Raw genomic sequence first — 17,227 nt, forward strand, 5'->3', positions numbered from 1 at the left:
GATTTTTAAATGTGGAATGGTCGTCGACCTAGCAAGCCGGCAGCAGCAATCTTGATCGTCATCTATACCTCGTCAGGAAATCGATGTCCGGTCATGAAGCAAAAGCGTATCATCCCAAAGGAGAGCTACAAGATCACAGCTAAAGCGCCACCTCCCCTCCCCTTCCTTGTCTTTCAAGCTCGGCCAATTACAACCATTTGCCCATCCCCAACCTCCATTTATTTGTGACTGGCGCAGGTTGCGGTTCCCCGGTATCCTCTTCCTCATCATCGAAATCCTCATCCCTGAGCTCCTCTTCTCCATGATAAGCTGAGTATGGATCTGACCCGTACATTCCCGATTTGCCTCTTGCATCCGACGCTCCTCCATTGGGACCCGGGACAGAGAGATACGGGTCTCCAGAATATCGATTCCTTCCATTCCCACTTTGACGTTCGACTGTCCCATCGTACGCGGCTGATCCTGAAGATACCCTCCATTCGCCAGACGTCTTTCGATCTCGATTTTGTCCAGCTGACCAGTCGCCTGACGGACCACGCCCGTAATCTGATCCGGGTGAACTTGGTCTCTCATCATAAGCATCGTATTCGAACGATTGAGCATCATCCATATCGTCTTCGCGGAAGGGTGAAGGCGATTTCATCTCTGTCGAATGTTCTCTATCTCTCCTGAAAGAAGCTCTGAAAGTCGCTGAAAGAGAGGCTCGAGACCATTTCTTGGGATTCTTATCGCCCGCTAACGGCGATGGTTTCCGCGGTTGATGGCGTGTATTAGGGTCACCAAACGCACTTGCCGCTGCGCGATCAGCGGCTGCCATTCTAGCGGCAGAACGAGAGCTAGATTTGGGAGGGGTGATGGGTTTGGTAGGGGATGTGGATGATGGTTGAGTCGTGGAATCTATAGTGGGCTGGGTCGAGTAATTATCATGATGACGGGGTGGAGATGGACTTGGACTGGTGTCTTTCTCGTCGATGGAAGAAGACGATGAGGACGAGGCAGGCGAGTGATAAGCTTCTTTCGGCAGCGCAGGGACTGGCGGGATATGATCTGTCTTTTCAGACATGGGTGTCACAAGATTGGTCGAGGAGTTAGATCGGGAGCTCATCGCTTGATGTCGTTTCGCACTATTGGCTCGACGCAAAGCAGCTTCTTTCGCGCGACGCTTAGCACGCCGTTGACGTGCCTCATAACGTTCCTAAAGGGGAGTTTGCGTCAGCACGAAATTCACACGATGACCCCTCTCCCCCCTAGTCGACTCACCCTTCGCTGTCTCTTCTTTCTTCTGACGCAGTAGAGGTATGTCAAGGCGACAATGACGGCGATCGCCATACCTCCTGCCAATGCCGGAATGGCAACTGCAAATGGGAATTTGGCAGGTTGCGGTTTGGCAGTGATGGTCGGTGTCTCCGTTACGGACAATGTGACGATATTTTGTCTCTCCCATAGTGTCGGACTGGCCACGTCTTCAACGGGAGGCGGGAGGGTTATAGTAGGATTAGGCAGAGGTTGAGGTGGCATGGTTATGATTGACTAGGCGAGGGCTGGCGACTGGGCGGGGGAAAGTCCGTGTCAGCAAGATACTGACTGCGTGGGGGGAGCGAATGACTGGACGCGTGAAACTAGTGAAGAAGAGTGTCTGTCGCATGCGAAAAATGCAGAAGTGAGGGGAGAATCCTCTCCTCAGTCTCTCGCTCGCCTTCTGCTTTTCCCGCTCCTTCTCTTGCCCGACTACACTCTGACACACACACAACCCCCACACGCATCCCCTTCGACGTCATACCGAGGTCGATCGTTCTCTCTATAGAGGGGAGCCTGATATAAAGGAAGGGATGTGAGGACATTGTAACAGGATCTGTGTAGTTCCCGACCCACGCCTTTATCCTTTCTCGTGTCGAAGAAAAGATCGCCATGGATGACGCTAAGGCGACAGACCCACCACGGGTGGCCTCGCGTAGACCCCATCACTGACTCGCTGTAGGTGGAACAGGGGGATCGCAGCTCGCTCTATGCGTATGCGATGATCGTTTTCCCGGTCGGAGAGGTGGTTCGACCGACCAAAGACTGCCAAGACGCCTAACCCGCACTCACCTGTCAAGTCCTGGACACAGGTCCGATAAGTTGACCACAGGGCAGGGCAGGTCAGGCTTACCCTCCCCGTTGCTCTTGTCTGTTGGCGAGTGCTCTCAGATACAGAGAGGGCGTAGCAGATCCACCTCTCGACAATGTCTCCCAGCGATCCAAAGGTGAGATGATGATGATGATGAGCAATGTAGCAATGTACAGACAGAGAAAGAGTGAGTGTGTGTGTTGTGTAGTGTATCTTGGTCCCTTGCGCAGCAGTAGCCCCCTCCTCAGCTCAGTAGCTGTCAATTGCTTCCTCTATGGGTGTGTGTGTGTGTATATGTTGTTGCCCACGAATTATATATAACACACTGTGGCGTCTCTGTCCGAGTCTACATGTCTGCATTGGATGGCGATGTCAAGAGAGAGAGGTATACAGCAGGAGACAGAGGCGCAAGAGGAGAGAGAGAACACAGAGTACCTCTTTTTTTTTTCACGTCTTCGTCACCTCAAAAGGGTTCATCGAAGAAAGAGGACGGACGTGTCGAGAGAAGGGTGGGGGTTCGCGACGAGATTCAGCAGCGTCAGTCATCATGTAACATGAAGATACTCCGACGCAGATCATTCCAGCTACCGGGACTGCTGCTGCTTCTGCTACTGCCGCACTATCATATAGCGGGAAGACTAGTACTGGCCGTTCCAGTGTTGTGGATCCCGCTGGTCGTGGTGGATGAGATCTGTCTTTGTTTACGCGTCGGAACTTTTGCCTCTTTTTTATTTCTTTTTTCTCTCTGCCCTTCAGGAACCAGGAACAAAAAGATTCTCACGGTGGCTGTGTCACGTGGCATTAGGTTGGAATACTCCAACTGCTGCTTGCTAGCTGTCTGTCAGCGAAAAGCATCTTGGCACCCTCATCCCTGGGCGAGACACTCGAACACCAGTCAGGCTTTAGCTCTGGCCGGACAGACAGCTTCACGTGCACAGTTCCCGTAGAGGTCTATAATGTATGCATGGTAAAAGGGGCTGCTTAGGAGACTAGTGATCCGTTTGCAAGGGAGAATGCCCAACGGGGGACAAAGAGTGAAGAATGAATGATGGTATGGAAGAGGAGAATGGTCAATGAGCAAGGACATTGCGTAGACCGAAGAAAAAGAAGCAAGTGTCCATCAAGTCGTCCTGTGACCAAAGACATGGTTTTAGATCGTCCTCAGTTTCTTCTCTTTACATGACAATTCGGGGCTCGGTGATGCTGCTGGAGATCTAAAAGTGGCAAGCTCAGCCACAGCCACCGAGGCAATGCCTTCAGAGGAGAGGCACAACTTACACTCTTGTGAGGCAGCACAGAAGCTCCGTTGACGTACAATTCGTCTTTTATGGTGACATCGTCACCAAGAACGGTGATATTCTCCACTCGGACCTGAGCAAGAAATGTGAGCGACCGCTTCCCTTCAGTGCAATTTTCTCCCACTGACCCATCGACCGACATTGCTGTTCCATCCGACAATGCTGTTGGCAATCCAAGCGTGATCTCTCACGACAGCGTTGGAAAGAATGACGCATCGTTGGAGTCTGACACCGGGTCCGATCTTGACGCCTTGTCCAATGACAACGTTGGGTCCAATAACGGCAGTGGGGTCAATCTCGGCAGTAGGGTCGACGAGAACATTTCCTCCATACACCCATTTGTTCTTGGATGGGTCGGAAAGGAGAGGCGAGTGTTGAGATGTCAAGTGAGAGAGGAAGAGGCATGTGCCTGTGTGTGTGGTGTGAATCAACACGGACCCAGGTCTCACTGCAGCGCATGTCCCACCTGTGATGTAATCTTTGGGTTGTCCCACATCCATCCAGAATCCAGCGAGGTCGTACGAGTGCAACTGACCATCTGCAGCGATCTGAGGGAAGATCTCCTTCTCGATCGAGGTCGGGCGGAGCTGAGATAGCATAGCGCAGTTCAGTAGGTGTGCGGACATTTCCCTGCCCGCTCACCTCGATTCGATCCAGGACAGATGGGTTGAACATGTAGATACCCGCATTGATTCTGTTACCGACAAACTCGACAGGCTTCTCAACAAATCGATCTATCGCGGTGCTGCCAGGTTTTGTGACGACGACACCGTAAGCTGAGGGCTCGGCGACTTTGGTGACCTGAAAAAGAGGTCAGTAGACAGAACTTTGTGCAATGCCGGTGACAAGTGCGCACCATGATGGATCCCTCGCATTTGTGGGACAAGTGGAAGTCACTGAGGGACGTAAGCATGTTCAGCCGCAAGATCTATCTTGAGCAGGGTCGCTCACCGGAAAGCCTCGAAAGGATAGGTACAGGTGACATCCGAGTTGAGGACAAAGAAGGGAGAGTCATCCTTACCGAGGATATCTCGAGCGAGGGCGAGGGGTCCAGCTGGTGGAGAGGGCGTCAACAGAGGCGGGGGAAGAACATAAAATCTGCTTCCTCACCTGTTCCAAGAGGTTCTGTCTCGACGCTGAAAGTGATTTTTATGCCAAACTCCTCTTCAGTCTTCTTCAGGACGGAGACCATGACTTCGGGCCGATAGTTAACGGCGAGGACGATGTCTTTGACTCCGGCCTGAAAGAGGAGAGACGGCGAACGAGGTGCAGGCACGAGGATGGACGGAGTTTAGGAAATCAAGCAGAGGCATCGTGAGCACAAGGAAAGGAACGAAGGCAAGGAAGTGAGGAATGCAAAATCAGCGAGGTAGACTAGAGCGCTGGCAATTGATTCTCGCTCACCTTGACAAGAGCCTCTATCTGATGCAGACTGATCCATGATCAGTATTCGCAATCTCATATCGCCAAAACTTGACGAGCACGACGCTCACATCATAGCCTGTGAAGGGAGAAGGAATGTGAGCTTCGAGGCTTCGGTGAGAGAGTCTGGAACGTGTAGCTCACCTTGTTGCAAAAGTCGACCAGCGGTTTGGGCCATGACAGCTGGAGAGGGCAAGAGTGTCAACGGAGTCAAAGAAGGCGTTGAGAATGAATGCCTGGATGCATTGTGGTCCAGGTTCTCCCATTTCTCATAATGTCAAACTCACGGTCAATGGTCTGAGCCGCGTTCCGAAACCACCAACGAGGATGAGAGCGTACTTTGGATGTCAGCGTCGGGTATAATGCTTCATGCACTCATCTTCATGACTGTGTTGCTGCTAGGAAGAGAGATAGAGAGTAAGATAGAATGAATCAAACGATGATCAGACAAAGACCTGGTTCACTTTTTCCCAAAAAGACACGGGAAGCTAGTGGATGGTGAAGCTGTTTTCCAAAAAAGGTCTCGAACGTGTGGTGGCTCTGAGGGAGGAGTGGCTCTTTGCCGATTCCGGAATCAAAAAAAGATAGAGGAAAAACCCGGGCCTTTGCAGCGGGGATCAAGCAGAGAGAGTTGATAACGTAATCAAATGAATATTCTTTGAAGCTTGATTTTATCCCAGAATTTTGAGAGCACTTGATCTTTTGTGGAACAACAGCATACCTGCACTCCTGCAAGTCTTTCTTTACACAGCGTAATCGGTCTTTTGCGAACCTCATCGCGGCGTGAAGATCTCGATCCGTCTCAAGGTCATCCGTCCGTCTGTAGATCAACTTCATCGTCGAGACCTTAACGTCCTCTTACACCCGGGCTCGAGATCCACACCTAGCCGCCCCTACTTGGCCACTTAGCACTCTTCTCCTTCCTACAGCTCCTCTGCTCCCAGGCGGATCACCATCATGCGTATCGAGAAATGTTACTTCTGCTCTGTCAATGTTTACCCAGGACACGGTACCATGTTCGTCAGGAATGATGCCAAATGCTTTCGATTCTGTTCATCGAAATGTCATAAAAATTTCAAAATGAAGAGGAATCCGAGAAAAGTTAGATGGACAAAAGCTTTCCGAAAGGCTCACGGAAAGGAAATGGTCATTGTGGGTTTGGGAGTTTCTTGAGGGGGCTGGCTTGGACCGTAAACTGACGTCTTCCTACCCATTTTAGGACTCTACGTTTGAATTCGAGAAACGACGGAATGTTCCCGTTCGATATGATCGAGAATTGGTCGCTACGACGCTCAAAGCGATGGACCGAGTGGAGGAGATCAGACAAAAGAGAGAAAAGGCGTTTTGGAAGAACAGGTCAGTCGGCGATTTCTTTCTCCTCACATTGTGCTAATCCTACGCACAGGATGTCCAAGAACCCCGCTCAGAAATCTCGCGAAAACATCAAAGACATCGAGACACACCTCAACCTCGTCCAACCTCGTGCGGCTGGATCCGAGGAGAAGGACAAGATCAGGGAAAAGATCAAAGTTCGTGCTGCGCAGAGGAAAGAGATGGCTCTGCAGCAGGAGAAGGCGACTGGGTCAGGCAGATCAAAAAAGCCGAGTCGACTCATCCCCGCCGAAGGTGGAGGTATGGGCATGGGCATGGAAGTGGAGTAGCGGGGGAGAGACGAGCAATCATGGATATGCAGTCTCGCGATGTGTCTTTCGTTTGTTGTATTTTGCTACATTCATGCGGTCATGAATTTTCTTTCACGCTCCACATGTACTTTGTCGGATTGGCCATCACCGGATGAGTAGGTATCAGGAGTTACTTGCTGAAGCAGCAAAGCAAGACACTCCTGTCTCATGTGTACAGCCGTCTTCCCGCATCCTGACCTTCACTGCTCCACCCTGTACTTAGCCTCCCTGGCATCCATGACCTGCTTCAGGGCGTCCACTCTCTCATCCTTCGTCGCATTATACGCCACTTGAGCCTGGTTGAAAGCTGTGAGAGCCAGGGGAAAAGAAGTAGATTTGTCAGCGTCTTGCGAGACCAAGATCCTTAACAGAAGTCCTGCTCACGATTGTCAGGATGCTTCTCGAATTCTTTGAACAGTCTATCACGGTATTGATTCTGTCTGAGACCAGGATACTTGCGGCGACGGGGTCAACTTCGTGCTTTCAGGTATGGGGTTCTCCCACTCACATCTTCCCTTATACGGGGCATCTCTCTCTCCAAATACGCTTCGAAAGCAGCTTTGAACCGTCTCTACAGGCACGAAAACATTGAGCCCACCGCAAGTCTCCGCTGAGAGCTCATCATCCTATGCTCACCTCTGGATGCCTTTCTATCAGACCGGCCTTACCCAACCGTCAACTTTTGATGCACAAGCTCAATCCCTCGCGACCCACCTTGGCTCCCATCGTATCCTTATCCGTCTTTTGATTCGCCAGCTCCAAAGCTTCCAACATATCCTCCACTCCCGTTGCACTAAGAGCTGTCGTCGATCCTTCTCCCGCTTGATCTGCATTTGATCTCCTCAACCCAAGCGGATCATTCACAGAGTAGTTGGCTATTCCACCTCCAGGAGCAAGCAATGGTTTGTCAGTTGTCGGCTTCTTTTTCGCTCCGGCTTTAGGCGCTGCCTTAGGCTTAGAGGGCATAGAGGCTTCTTCAGCTGCAAGCAGAGCTTCTTTTTCGGCCTTCTTCTTCGCTACGGGAGTGGGCGGGCGTGTCAGAATGTTTGTCTGACCGAATAACGACACCCACCCTGTTCTGCAGCCTTGACAGCGGCTAGGTCGGCTTTCGTAGTTCCCTTTGCTACCGCCCCCCTTTCAGCTCAAAACTCCCTGACTGGCCAATATCTTTCGCCTTCTCTCACCTCCATCTTTCCACTTTTCCGCTTCTTTGGCTTCTTGAGCTTTGGCAGCGGCTTGAGATTTCTTCTCCTAGAGTATGCGACAGATACCAGAGTTTGAGCAAGAGGTAGTAAAAGGTGAGAGGGAAGATGGACAGACGATCGTCCATGGTCAAGTCACACGATGGTCAAAGGGAAGCCAAAAGAACAGGTATCATCAGCTCCGAAAGCGTTGAAACGGTGGATATGACCCACCTCATTCTCGGCTTTCTTCGCCCGTCCAGACTCTTTCTTCGTATTGTTCTTACTTGGTGGCATGGTGTGCAGATGACTACTCGGTCCAGATCCCACTAGATAGAGTCGACAGCCCGGGACGAGTATATGATCCAAAACTATAAATGATGCACTTTTGTAGATCCGAAACAAGATGGAACATTCGGCCGACATTTCATCATTCCTACGTCTCCGTTCTACATGATCCATAAGTCATGCACGAGGCTCAGCAAGCAAAGATATCTCGAAGATCTCGAGCGACATCAGAGCCGATCGAGGGAGAATGCTTCTGAGGTCCAATTCAGCGCCATCGACATTGCACTAAGCACTCGATCTCCTGGATGGAGATAAAGCTCTGACGAGAGCAGCATTCATAAACATTCAGGTCATATTTGAAAGGACCCCGCAGTTTCCACAAAACGACTCATAGCGATCTCGTACGCCCAGAAGCTTACGGCTTCAGTCACTCACGACCTCACGGAGACGACAGACTACCCACTGCAAGGTCTACAGGTGACGAGCAAGATGCTCAAAGATCTGCGAGTTCCCTAGGTCTCGATCTTGCTGACGTTCAAGCAACAGCTTACAAGTTACATAAAGATTTAGACGATGATTATGGCCTACAAGAGAACAAAGCATACCCGTGTTTCATGGTGCGACACACAAGCTTATAAGCACTTCTCGACGATTACACAAAGCTACGAGTCTTGAATGTTACAAAACATTTACAGAGTACACGGCTGCTACAGCGATCCCGTCCAGCGGTCAATCTGCATCATACAATGCAAGAGGCGAGACACACTCCTCCTAGCGATCGACGACAAACTCTCCTCCGCGACAATGCTCAACAGAACGTGATGGTGATCTAAGTAGCGGAGGCATCAGTCTTCTTTGGCTATTACCATCGTCGATGCTTGCGGTTCAAACTTACGCCGACGTTCTGTCCATTACAGCTATAGACCGTTCCACCTTCTGTCTCGAGTCCAACAAATGCCCCTGGGCAAGATACTTGGTCGCTCCCTGTACATTGTCCGGGGGCAGGTGGGTCAAGCGTACAAGTGGTAGAGAATGACATGGGGTATTTGCTGTGATTCATGTCCGGTATCAGTGTGTGTGTGTGTGTCGAAGAACTCCCAACACTTGCTGCCTACTCACTAGGAATGCGTCTGCTGACCATTCTGCTGGAGCGAGTAATTGATACCCTGATACCCCCATTCTTCAAAGTGAACTCTACATCTCCACAGTTGGCTCCGTCTTTATCTCCACACCCATAGGCGCCTTTGATCCAAGCGAGTCCACTGATCAATTCACCAGAGTAAGTGGTCTTGCTCCCAGTGTACGTTTTGCCAGCTACGTCTTGAAAGACAGCTGTGCCTTGACCACAGCGATTGACCAACTATTGAACCCAAAGCGGTCAAATTAAATAAAATGAGACATGACAGATGCCTTGAGGGGACCTGAGGGGAGCTGAGATATGCAACTCACATTGACGACGTGGGTCTCAGTCCCTGTACTGACCAATGCGATGTCTCCTGCCCCACTGGCTCCTCCAGCGCTCCCAGAACTGACCGATGGCAGAGGTACCCCTTGTGCCACGCTAGAAGCCTGGACTTGGATTTGACCTTGACCGAGGTCAACAGGTGCAGAGGAAGCAGGGTTGACAACTGGTACCGTCGACGCGGCTTGATCGTAAACGCCGCCCTCTTGAACCACTGCTGTAGAGGTCGTTGCCTGCCAATGTCCCCGCCATGGCATAGAAGCAACAGGGTCGAAGAGCGCGACCAGCGCGAAAGCGAGTACGTGAGCGAGCATGATGGCTAAAGCAGTGCAGACTGATACAAACCGCGGTAGAGGATTGAGAAGTGGTTCAACTCGACTCGCGAGTGTGCTTCGGATGCTACAAGATACCTGGACCAGTCAGGTAGTAGTAGGTCGGTATGTATGTACATATATATATACTCTTTACACCAAGCGAATGGAAGGGGATTGGAGCCAATGGCCAGACCATTACTGCACTCCTCTCCTGAATCACCCCTAATGAAGCTACACACTTACGGGGTTCAAACGCAGGCCATATCCTTGGCGAGACACGGTTCAGCCGTCCGACCTCCACCCTGGCAATTCCATCTGGAAAATCTCTGACGTAGAGAGAGAGAGGGGGTCTCATACGATTTGGCATCCTTTGGACATGCCTCCACTTTGAGGGATGACGATCAAAGGATGCCACTTTCGGGGACGAAGGGGGGTGTCTCGATTGACCCGATCCTGCTGGGAGCGATATCGTCCAGGAGGGACTGGGGAGTGCACATGACATGCTCAGTAGAGAGTCCAAGGGGCTTTCACTATCCATTGAACCGGCTTGTGCAATCCATGTCAATCCCTCCTGATAATCAGTATGCAGCGGAAAATGACAATCTTATAAAGTCACCTCAATCACGATCCCTGTCCCCTGGCAATTGGCCGATCAAAGGGTCGGGTACATAAAGTCACCCCAGGACCCGTAAGAAATACATCGTGTGAACCTTGGCTCTCTCTCTCTCGCTCTCTCTCGACAATGTATGAGCTATACTTTGGTGATCTTGATAATGTACAACAAACCAATTCCAAAAACAAATTGCCACACTGGCGCCACGCCACGCCCCGCCCCCTAAGCCCCCTTGGACCATTCCCGCTTCATATCTTCTCTCCGTTTGAGCCATTTCTTCCTCTCCTCTTGCTCTTCATCCATGAGACCCAATACCAACTCTTCAGGTGCCCCATCGTCCTCTACCGCCTTGGCATACTCTTCTTCCCATTCTTCTCCCCAACCTTCCAAAGGCGTCTCGTGCGAACTGTCCGTATTGGTCTGAGATGGCGGCGGTTCAGATGACGGGAGTGATCCAGATCCAAGATCACTCTTGTCCAGAGCTGATCCCGGTCGATCAGGACTAAAAAGTACATCCTCCTCCAAAGCGGAGTCTGAAAGATTGGGTCCGGAAGGAGGCAAGACTACGTCCTCTTCAAAAGATAGTTTGTTGGCGGCCGCTTCCGCCACTTGACTGGCGCGCCGCTTCTGTCGTATATGTTGAGCTCTAGCGTATTCCCTCCTGACTCTATCGACACCTTCACCGAGACCCACGGCGACGTGTCGGATAGGAATAGTCGCAGATTGCCAATTAAGCTTCGCTCGATCGCCATTTGGCAGGCGGGGGAGCTGGGTGTCAGGTGGAGAATCCATGATAGAACGCAAGGCAGTCAGAAGAGGTTCATCAAACGAGTCGACCTCAGGAGCGTCCTTATTGGAGAGAACCCTCTGCGCCTCGACCTCGTGTCGAAAGACTAACCGGCGAGTCTTCGCCTCGGGATCCATGATGGATAATGGAGAAAAATCGTCAATCGCTCGGGCGGAGAAGAACTCCATCTGATGTGAGAGGTAGACTGATTTTGGCACAATTCGAGGGCACATTGTGTGCGTCTGTATCTCCGCTCGAGCAAGACTGCATCGTGTCAGAGGCATTTATCGCAGGCATGATACTCACCTGGAAACCGGTGGGACAAGTTTCGGTCGCGATACCTTCGCCTTTCCACTCAACAGATGCGGTAGGATTCGCTCGTCACCCGGAGGCAGTGACCAGAACGATACAGGTCTCGATTTGACCCCCAAATCAGTGGCAGGACTCCAATATGCCGATCGCATCATTTCCGTGAGACCGCTAGCTCGTTTCATCATCGGCTGAGATCGCGGTGTTTCCGCGACCGTGCGTTTTGTGATGACTATCCGAGACAACTCGACCGTATTGGCCAACGGACGAACGATGACAATATCCTGGTACAAGGTGCTTGTGCTTGACAAGTCGTGTTTCCGGAGAAGGGTGTAATGGAAAACACCGGGATTGAAGACATCTCGTCCCTCAGATTCATGACTCAGTGTGCTCGGGTGAAGCCGAGCAGCGGAGGCGACGAGCGTATGTAGAGCGGGGGGTTGATCGAGGTCCTGAGGCTGTAGAAGAGCATGAGAGGACGCATCTGCTGGGCCGTCGGCCCGGACAGGATAAAGATCTAAAGGAACGCATTAGACATCAAGGATGACCAGAAATACACTGGACTCACGTATTGTGCCTCTTGATGTGCCCAGGCCGATCCATCGTTCTGTTCGGTCCCATCGAGCATAACAAATGTCAGCGGATGTATTACCACGCCGCAATTCATGGGTGTGCCAAACACAGCCCTTCGTCTCGCTGCGTATGCGATGCTTTGTCGGCCCGAGGGGATGAAACTCGAACAAGTGAGCAGACCGACCATCCTGTGGAGAGACGAGAACGTGACTTCCACTGGGGGAGAAAGTCAAGAAGGAAATGGGTTGGGAGGTAGAGGAACGGATGCGAGCTGGACTGGTGGCGAGAGATTTCGAGGGCGGTAATTTGAAGTACGCCAGCGTTTCCGGGCCTCGCGAGAGCTCGACGGTGGCTGAAAGATCTAGAGATGGAGGGCTCTTCCGACTGAGCGGATTCAAGAGCGGTTTGGAGGAGTCTGTAGAAGCTGTTCGCGGACATAGATCGACAATTTTGACCCAAACTCCTGGTTTAGACTGTGACGATACGAGGACATCCTCTGAACCATCCGCTGAACCCAAATCACTGCGAACAGCACTCGCTTCTTCGTCCCCCTGTCGATCCAGCAGATCACTCGCTTCAGCTGGAGCACTGCTTCCGAGTTTGCCCGCTCGAGCCTGCTGAGCCGCTCTGGCGCCGTATTTGATACCTGCCCAAACGCCCTTGGCCACACCACCTCCAATCTCCACGGCCGAAGCGAGAAGAGCCGATTGACTGCTTTGAGCCTGTGAGCTAGCTTTGAGATCGAGAGAGCCGTCAGAAGTGGAAGGACGAGGACGAGGAGGCGGTCTGGCCGTGATTATCGAGCCTAGACCATCGGGTCCTGGATTCAGAGGAGGGGTGTGAGTTGTGTATGCCAGGAGTCGGCCAATGAGGGAAAAGACGGGTAGAGAGGTGCGATGATGGGACGGCAGGTCTCTGATGGGGGGCTGCAGAGGTTCCAGAGATGAGGGGTCAAGGATATGTAACGTAGGCGAAGGATGAGATAAAGCCTGAGACATTGATCAATCTTTTCGGCTCTTTTAGTTGTCTCGCTGTGACTTACCACAACGATAGCTCTGGAGGAGGCCGTCACCGATGCAGCGTTGCCGATTCCAAGCTCGACCCTATATAGGGCGATTCCTGTCTTGAGAGAGACAATGACCAGGCCGACGACACTGATTGCTTTGCGTGATCGAGCTACGACGCTGAAGGTAGAAGATGCGTTAATTTTGTTTGCACATTGGATCTGATGGGGCTCACCACAAGGCTGCGACGGGTCCATGGGCTTCCCATAAAGGTCCATCGACGAGAAGCACAGACGAGACGACGTGTTCGTTTGCGTCTGCAGCTTGAAGGGATTGCCGAATAGTCCCTACATTCATTCGCTTGCATTCGCCGGTATAAATGATTCGAGGGAGATTGAAGACTTCCTCTGGAGGATAAGATATCTCTTGAACGTGAGGATCATCTGGTAGTACGCTGGTAGGAGCGGAAAAGATGCGAAGCGCGCAACGAGATGAATAAATCATGAGAAGTGATCTAGAGACGAGAGTATGTGTCAGATCTAGACGCAGAATGAAAGGGGCGAGGATCTTCCGATGATAAGACAACTCACCTCCGACCGCGTCCGTCGCCTAGATCTGCTTCCTGCCACAAGGTATCCGTCGACTCTGCGATACGACTCGCCTCGGAGGACTTGGTTGGTGAAGGTAAGAGGCGGCCCATCGCGCCGACACTGGGGAAGGATGGAAGATGTGACGTCAAAGGGCGGAGGATGGAGGATGATGGGGTACTAGGTGCACGGCGTGAGTCTATAGTCATATGGGCATGTTCGCTGGTAGCTCGAAACGTTCTCTCACCTAGTGGTCACAGCTATTTCAAAAGCTTCATCAGCTCACTATGACACGTAGAAAACATGCCGACTCACGGACGCCGAGCCGTCCTTCCCCCACCGCAGGCTTGACTCCCTCCGAGTTGCCCGAACTCTGACCCACATCGCCTGAACTTGATTGTTGGTGAACGACGACATTGTCCGACAGTGGCATAGAGTGATTGCCGTTGGGCAACGCACTGAGATATCGTAGTTGGTCTCCCTTCGTGCCTTTGCGGGATGATTACTGCAAGATCCGGAAATACGTCAGTCGTGCTGGAATGACAATGCCGAGGGTTTCGCCTCAGGCCACGGCGCACAGGACGATGAGGGACTCACACAATGGCTCAAAAATACTTGGATAGCTGTGAATACTAATGATAGGAGAGAATCAAGCCTGTAGGTATGTCTCGGTTGATGGATGACTTGAACGATTGTGGGTGGCAAGTGTCTGGAATACCGGGAGCCCGATAAGAAGGACAAAAGGCTTGTCGAGTCGATAGTGACAATAGAAAAACAGCAATTGTAGGGAGACACCTGATGCGATGGTTTGAGAAACAGGACAAGTCGTTGTGTTGACAATCGTGGAATCAAGAAAGGTCGGATTGGAAGTCTTGGATGGGATCTGCTGCACGCAGACTGACAACAACGCGCAACATTGCCGAGATGAGTAGAAAGCGGCGATCGCCGATGCATCCGGGTGACGCACCGGCCGCACCGACCGCAGGCTACACAGATGAATTCCTCGACCCTAGCAGTGTCATAGATGATGCATTACACGTAGCTCTGACAGCAAGATACGGTCTCTTCTTATACCGCCGCCCGCTTGCTATCCTCTTTCAGGATGTCGTTGAGCCTTGTCCTCTGTTGGCACTTGCCTGGCGGTGGAGTGAGCAAACAGATCAAGCTGTATCAAACGGATCCAACTCACTCAGCTTGAAGCTTTGCGCCAACTCATCCAGCTCTTGCATGCTCTTGCCTTCGAAGTAGCTCGCATATTCGTCTACGAGACATTCCTGGTAGTGTTTCATCAGAGACCACGTTGTGCCACTCGAGGGTCGAACTCACCGAAAGTAGGCAGTTTCTCAACATACGACTGATGTGCTTGACTCCTCGCCATGTCGAAGGGTATTTGTGTTCTAGAGCTGGAGCAGCTTCCAACATCCACTTATTGATGGGTTCAAAGATGGGCTCGACGGGTGTCGTGTCGCATCCCCACGAGTCAGTCGCAAGACGCTAGATGGAGGGATCAGAAGGGTACTTTGCCAAGGTCAGACCGGAGCCTCACCCTCTTTTTGTCGAGGAATGGTTGCAGGAGCTTGATGTATGGGGATTCAGGGTCCACATAGGTCATTCCTTGGAATCCAATATCTGAAAGGCGGCGTCAGCGCTGAGGATTATGGCCCGGCAGACCTACCTTTCCACAACCAGATGGACCAGCTCGTCTTGGCATTGGCATACAGTCCCAACTGACATTCCAAGACTTTATACCTGGACTCGTTTATCTCCTCCCAGTTAGGCAGGCCATCATTGGCATTTTGATAAACGGGCCCAAACTCGCCGTTCCAAATGGGAATCTGCGAATATGTCAGCCTCGGACTGTACACTCCACAGGTATCCGACTCACCTTGTGCTTCTGCATGTATTCGATCTTGCGGTTGAAAGATCGTTTGTGCCATTCGATCTGCTCTGGTGTGCCCTGGCGCACAAAGCGTCAGTGCGAGACCTTGATGAAGATCAGGAGGTAACCCACAGTGAAGAGCTCAGGCGCCGACGGGAAGCCATAACTGCCAAAGCTCAGTGCCAGCCCTAGTCACCGAAAGCGATCCACTCACTTTGAGTAGTCGTGGCAGGCGTAAACGCAATTTGGCAGAGGCTCTTCAAAGTGCCTAAAGTCACCTCCAAAGGTGTTACCGCTGCACGATGTGAGCGAGAGACGTCACATTTGACCCCATGCGGAGCCTCACTCAAGGAACAAAAGGTGATGCGGGTCAATTTTGCGGATGGCCTTTTCAACTCTCTTGTAGAATGCCAGGAGACGAACATGCTGTTCATCGGTCGGTTCGTTCAAAGGGTTGTAGCCTGCGACCCAGGTGTTGTCACGGTAGTGCTGGAAAGGCATCAGGCATCACCTCCGTACCAGAAGCTCACCTTGGCGAGGTGTTCCCAAATCAACACGGTTCTATCTTGAAAGTCTTTGTGGTCGAAGACTGCAGACAAGCGATGAGTGAACGAGTTGCAGTGAATGATGAGACGTCTCACACAATGCTTGGTCATTCCCAGCATCAGAGTGCCAGTCGCAGTTCTGACCTGGAAGTGAGGTCAGCTAGTGCAGTTGGGGTCATCGGCGAGGATCGGACGCTCCTCCCGGTGCGGCATGAAGATCGATTACGGTGTAGATGCCGTATTTGGCGCACTACGTGGGTCAGGCTGCAATCACTGAGATCCAACTTACGATATCGATCACTCTGTCCAGGTGCTTCAGACCCTCTTTCTTGAATACTCGAGGGTTCATATCATCCTCAAAGTGTCGGTAGTTGACCTGTGACTGTCTCAGAAAACAAGGTTCACCATCCACAAAGCTTGGTCGCGCTCACAGGCAGACGAAGACAATTGAGTCCAAGCTCTGCGTACAACTTGGCATCCTCCTCCGTGAAGAAGTATTCCAAGAACTGGAGGGTGTAGGTCAGACAGACACCCTGATCGGCACCGTCAAACGCACCTTGTCAAAGAAAAAGTCATACTTTTCCTCTCCCAGAACCTTTTTCAATGCAGCTCGGACCTGGAACTCGTGTCCCGGATACCCAGTGATGAAGTTTTCCATGTTCACTGGGACGCTCATCAGCCATGAGCATTGCGGCTCATCGAATCGAACCCACTCCATCCTCCGAGACCGGCACCTGAAAGACAGAGAGAGAGGAAATCTTGTTAGCCATGTCGATGTGCCCCCCACGCTGGCAGCTCACCTTTGAGCAGGATCGGCTTTCCATCGAGAACGATATCATCGCCTTTGATCTGCAGGTAATCATTTGCGTCGTGCATGATGGGAGAAGGTACACGCATAGTCGAGAAGGTGAGAGGTTAGTAGCAGCAGCTGTTAGGTTCGCTGACACAAGATTTCGGGACCTTGCGGCGGGAGGTTCTCGGTGGAAAAGCGGTCCGTCTCCTGCCGGATCGACCGACCCAGGAGTGCATCTCTCTGCAGATCCAGAAATACATGCAGCAGCATCTTTCAGTCGTCTATGCCACGGATTCAGCCAAGCTCTGTCTCTCGATTCGCCTGTGGTGTGATCGTGGCACGTGCTGACGTCTCTAGATCAGAGCTACACAGGGTCCAGGCGG

At 51.8% G+C, this 17,227-nt stretch overlaps 7 protein-coding genes across 7 annotated transcripts; 1 reads left to right on the forward strand and 6 right to left on the reverse strand.

Annotated features, from left to right (window-relative positions):
• Positions 1-187: 187 nt before the first annotated feature.
• Positions 188-1,518, reverse strand: BD324DRAFT_647861 (hypothetical protein; the record flags this gene model as incomplete). Its single annotated transcript, XM_022017731.1, has 2 exons — positions 188-1,195; positions 1,261-1,518. 2 exons carry the CDS (start codon positions 1,516-1,518, stop codon positions 188-190), a joined length of 1,266 nt encoding a protein of 421 aa, XP_021874637.1.
• Positions 1,519-3,052: 1,534 nt separating this feature from the next.
• On the reverse strand, positions 3,053-5,397 carry BD324DRAFT_612681 (mannose-1-phosphate guanylyltransferase). Its single transcript, XM_022014423.1, has 13 exons — positions 5,207-5,397; positions 5,115-5,162; positions 4,972-5,010; positions 4,899-4,906; positions 4,810-4,837; positions 4,516-4,645; positions 4,357-4,459; positions 4,262-4,301; positions 4,048-4,206; positions 3,872-3,992; positions 3,534-3,814; positions 3,386-3,478; positions 3,053-3,321 (listed from the first exon to the last, which is right to left on the reverse strand). The coding sequence occupies exons 1-13, from the start codon at positions 5,210-5,212 to the stop codon at positions 3,283-3,285; spliced, it is 1,095 nt and encodes a 364-aa protein (XP_021874638.1). The 5' UTR covers positions 5,213-5,397; the 3' UTR covers positions 3,053-3,282.
• A 141-nt stretch (positions 5,398-5,538) lies between these two features.
• BD324DRAFT_612687 (ribosomal large subunit biogenesis-related protein) lies at positions 5,539-6,587 on the forward strand. Its single transcript, XM_022014424.1, has 3 exons — positions 5,539-5,979; positions 6,047-6,183; positions 6,233-6,587. The coding sequence occupies exons 1-3, from the start codon at positions 5,785-5,787 to the stop codon at positions 6,486-6,488; spliced, it is 588 nt and encodes a 195-aa protein (XP_021874639.1). The 5' UTR covers positions 5,539-5,784; the 3' UTR covers positions 6,489-6,587.
• Positions 6,588-8,112, reverse strand: BD324DRAFT_612691 (hypothetical protein). The gene is made up of 8 exons (XM_022014425.1): positions 7,925-8,112; positions 7,694-7,760; positions 7,582-7,632; positions 7,224-7,525; positions 7,146-7,172; positions 7,018-7,080; positions 6,894-6,963; positions 6,588-6,816 (listed from the first exon to the last, which is right to left on the reverse strand). The coding sequence occupies exons 1-8, from the start codon at positions 7,985-7,987 to the stop codon at positions 6,710-6,712; spliced, it is 750 nt and encodes a 249-aa protein (XP_021874640.1). The 5' UTR covers positions 7,988-8,112; the 3' UTR covers positions 6,588-6,709.
• Positions 8,113-9,089: 977 nt separating this feature from the next.
• BD324DRAFT_647865 (hypothetical protein) lies at positions 9,090-9,754 on the reverse strand (the record flags this gene model as incomplete). Its single annotated transcript, XM_022017732.1, has 2 exons — positions 9,090-9,338; positions 9,428-9,754. 2 exons carry the CDS (start codon positions 9,752-9,754, stop codon positions 9,090-9,092), a joined length of 576 nt encoding a protein of 191 aa, XP_021874641.1.
• An 835-nt stretch (positions 9,755-10,589) lies between these two features.
• Positions 10,590-13,740, reverse strand: BD324DRAFT_647866 (hypothetical protein; the record flags this gene model as incomplete). Its single annotated transcript, XM_022017733.1, has 6 exons — positions 10,590-11,418; positions 11,461-11,980; positions 12,032-13,025; positions 13,079-13,220; positions 13,276-13,554; positions 13,631-13,740. 6 exons carry the CDS (start codon positions 13,738-13,740, stop codon positions 10,590-10,592), a joined length of 2,874 nt encoding a protein of 957 aa, XP_021874642.1.
• An 872-nt stretch (positions 13,741-14,612) lies between these two features.
• Positions 14,613-17,089, reverse strand: BD324DRAFT_612708 (glycoside hydrolase superfamily). Its single transcript, XM_022014426.1, has 17 exons — positions 16,852-17,089; positions 16,765-16,785; positions 16,608-16,714; positions 16,483-16,557; positions 16,341-16,427; positions 16,250-16,301; positions 16,148-16,195; positions 16,037-16,095; positions 15,853-15,995; positions 15,721-15,801; positions 15,639-15,672; positions 15,513-15,584; positions 15,303-15,462; positions 15,174-15,256; positions 14,954-15,121; positions 14,817-14,901; positions 14,613-14,763 (listed from the first exon to the last, which is right to left on the reverse strand). Exons 1-17 carry the CDS (start codon positions 16,946-16,948, stop codon positions 14,696-14,698), a joined length of 1,440 nt encoding a protein of 479 aa, XP_021874643.1. The 5' UTR covers positions 16,949-17,089; the 3' UTR covers positions 14,613-14,695.
• Positions 17,090-17,227: the final 138 nt, after the last annotated feature.

The sequence above is a fragment of the Kockovaella imperatae genome, assembly GCF_002102565.1.
Source record: "Kockovaella imperatae strain NRRL Y-17943 chromosome Unknown BD324scaffold_1, whole genome shotgun sequence".
NCBI classification, from domain to species: domain Eukaryota; kingdom Fungi; phylum Basidiomycota; class Tremellomycetes; order Tremellales; family Cuniculitremaceae; genus Kockovaella; species Kockovaella imperatae.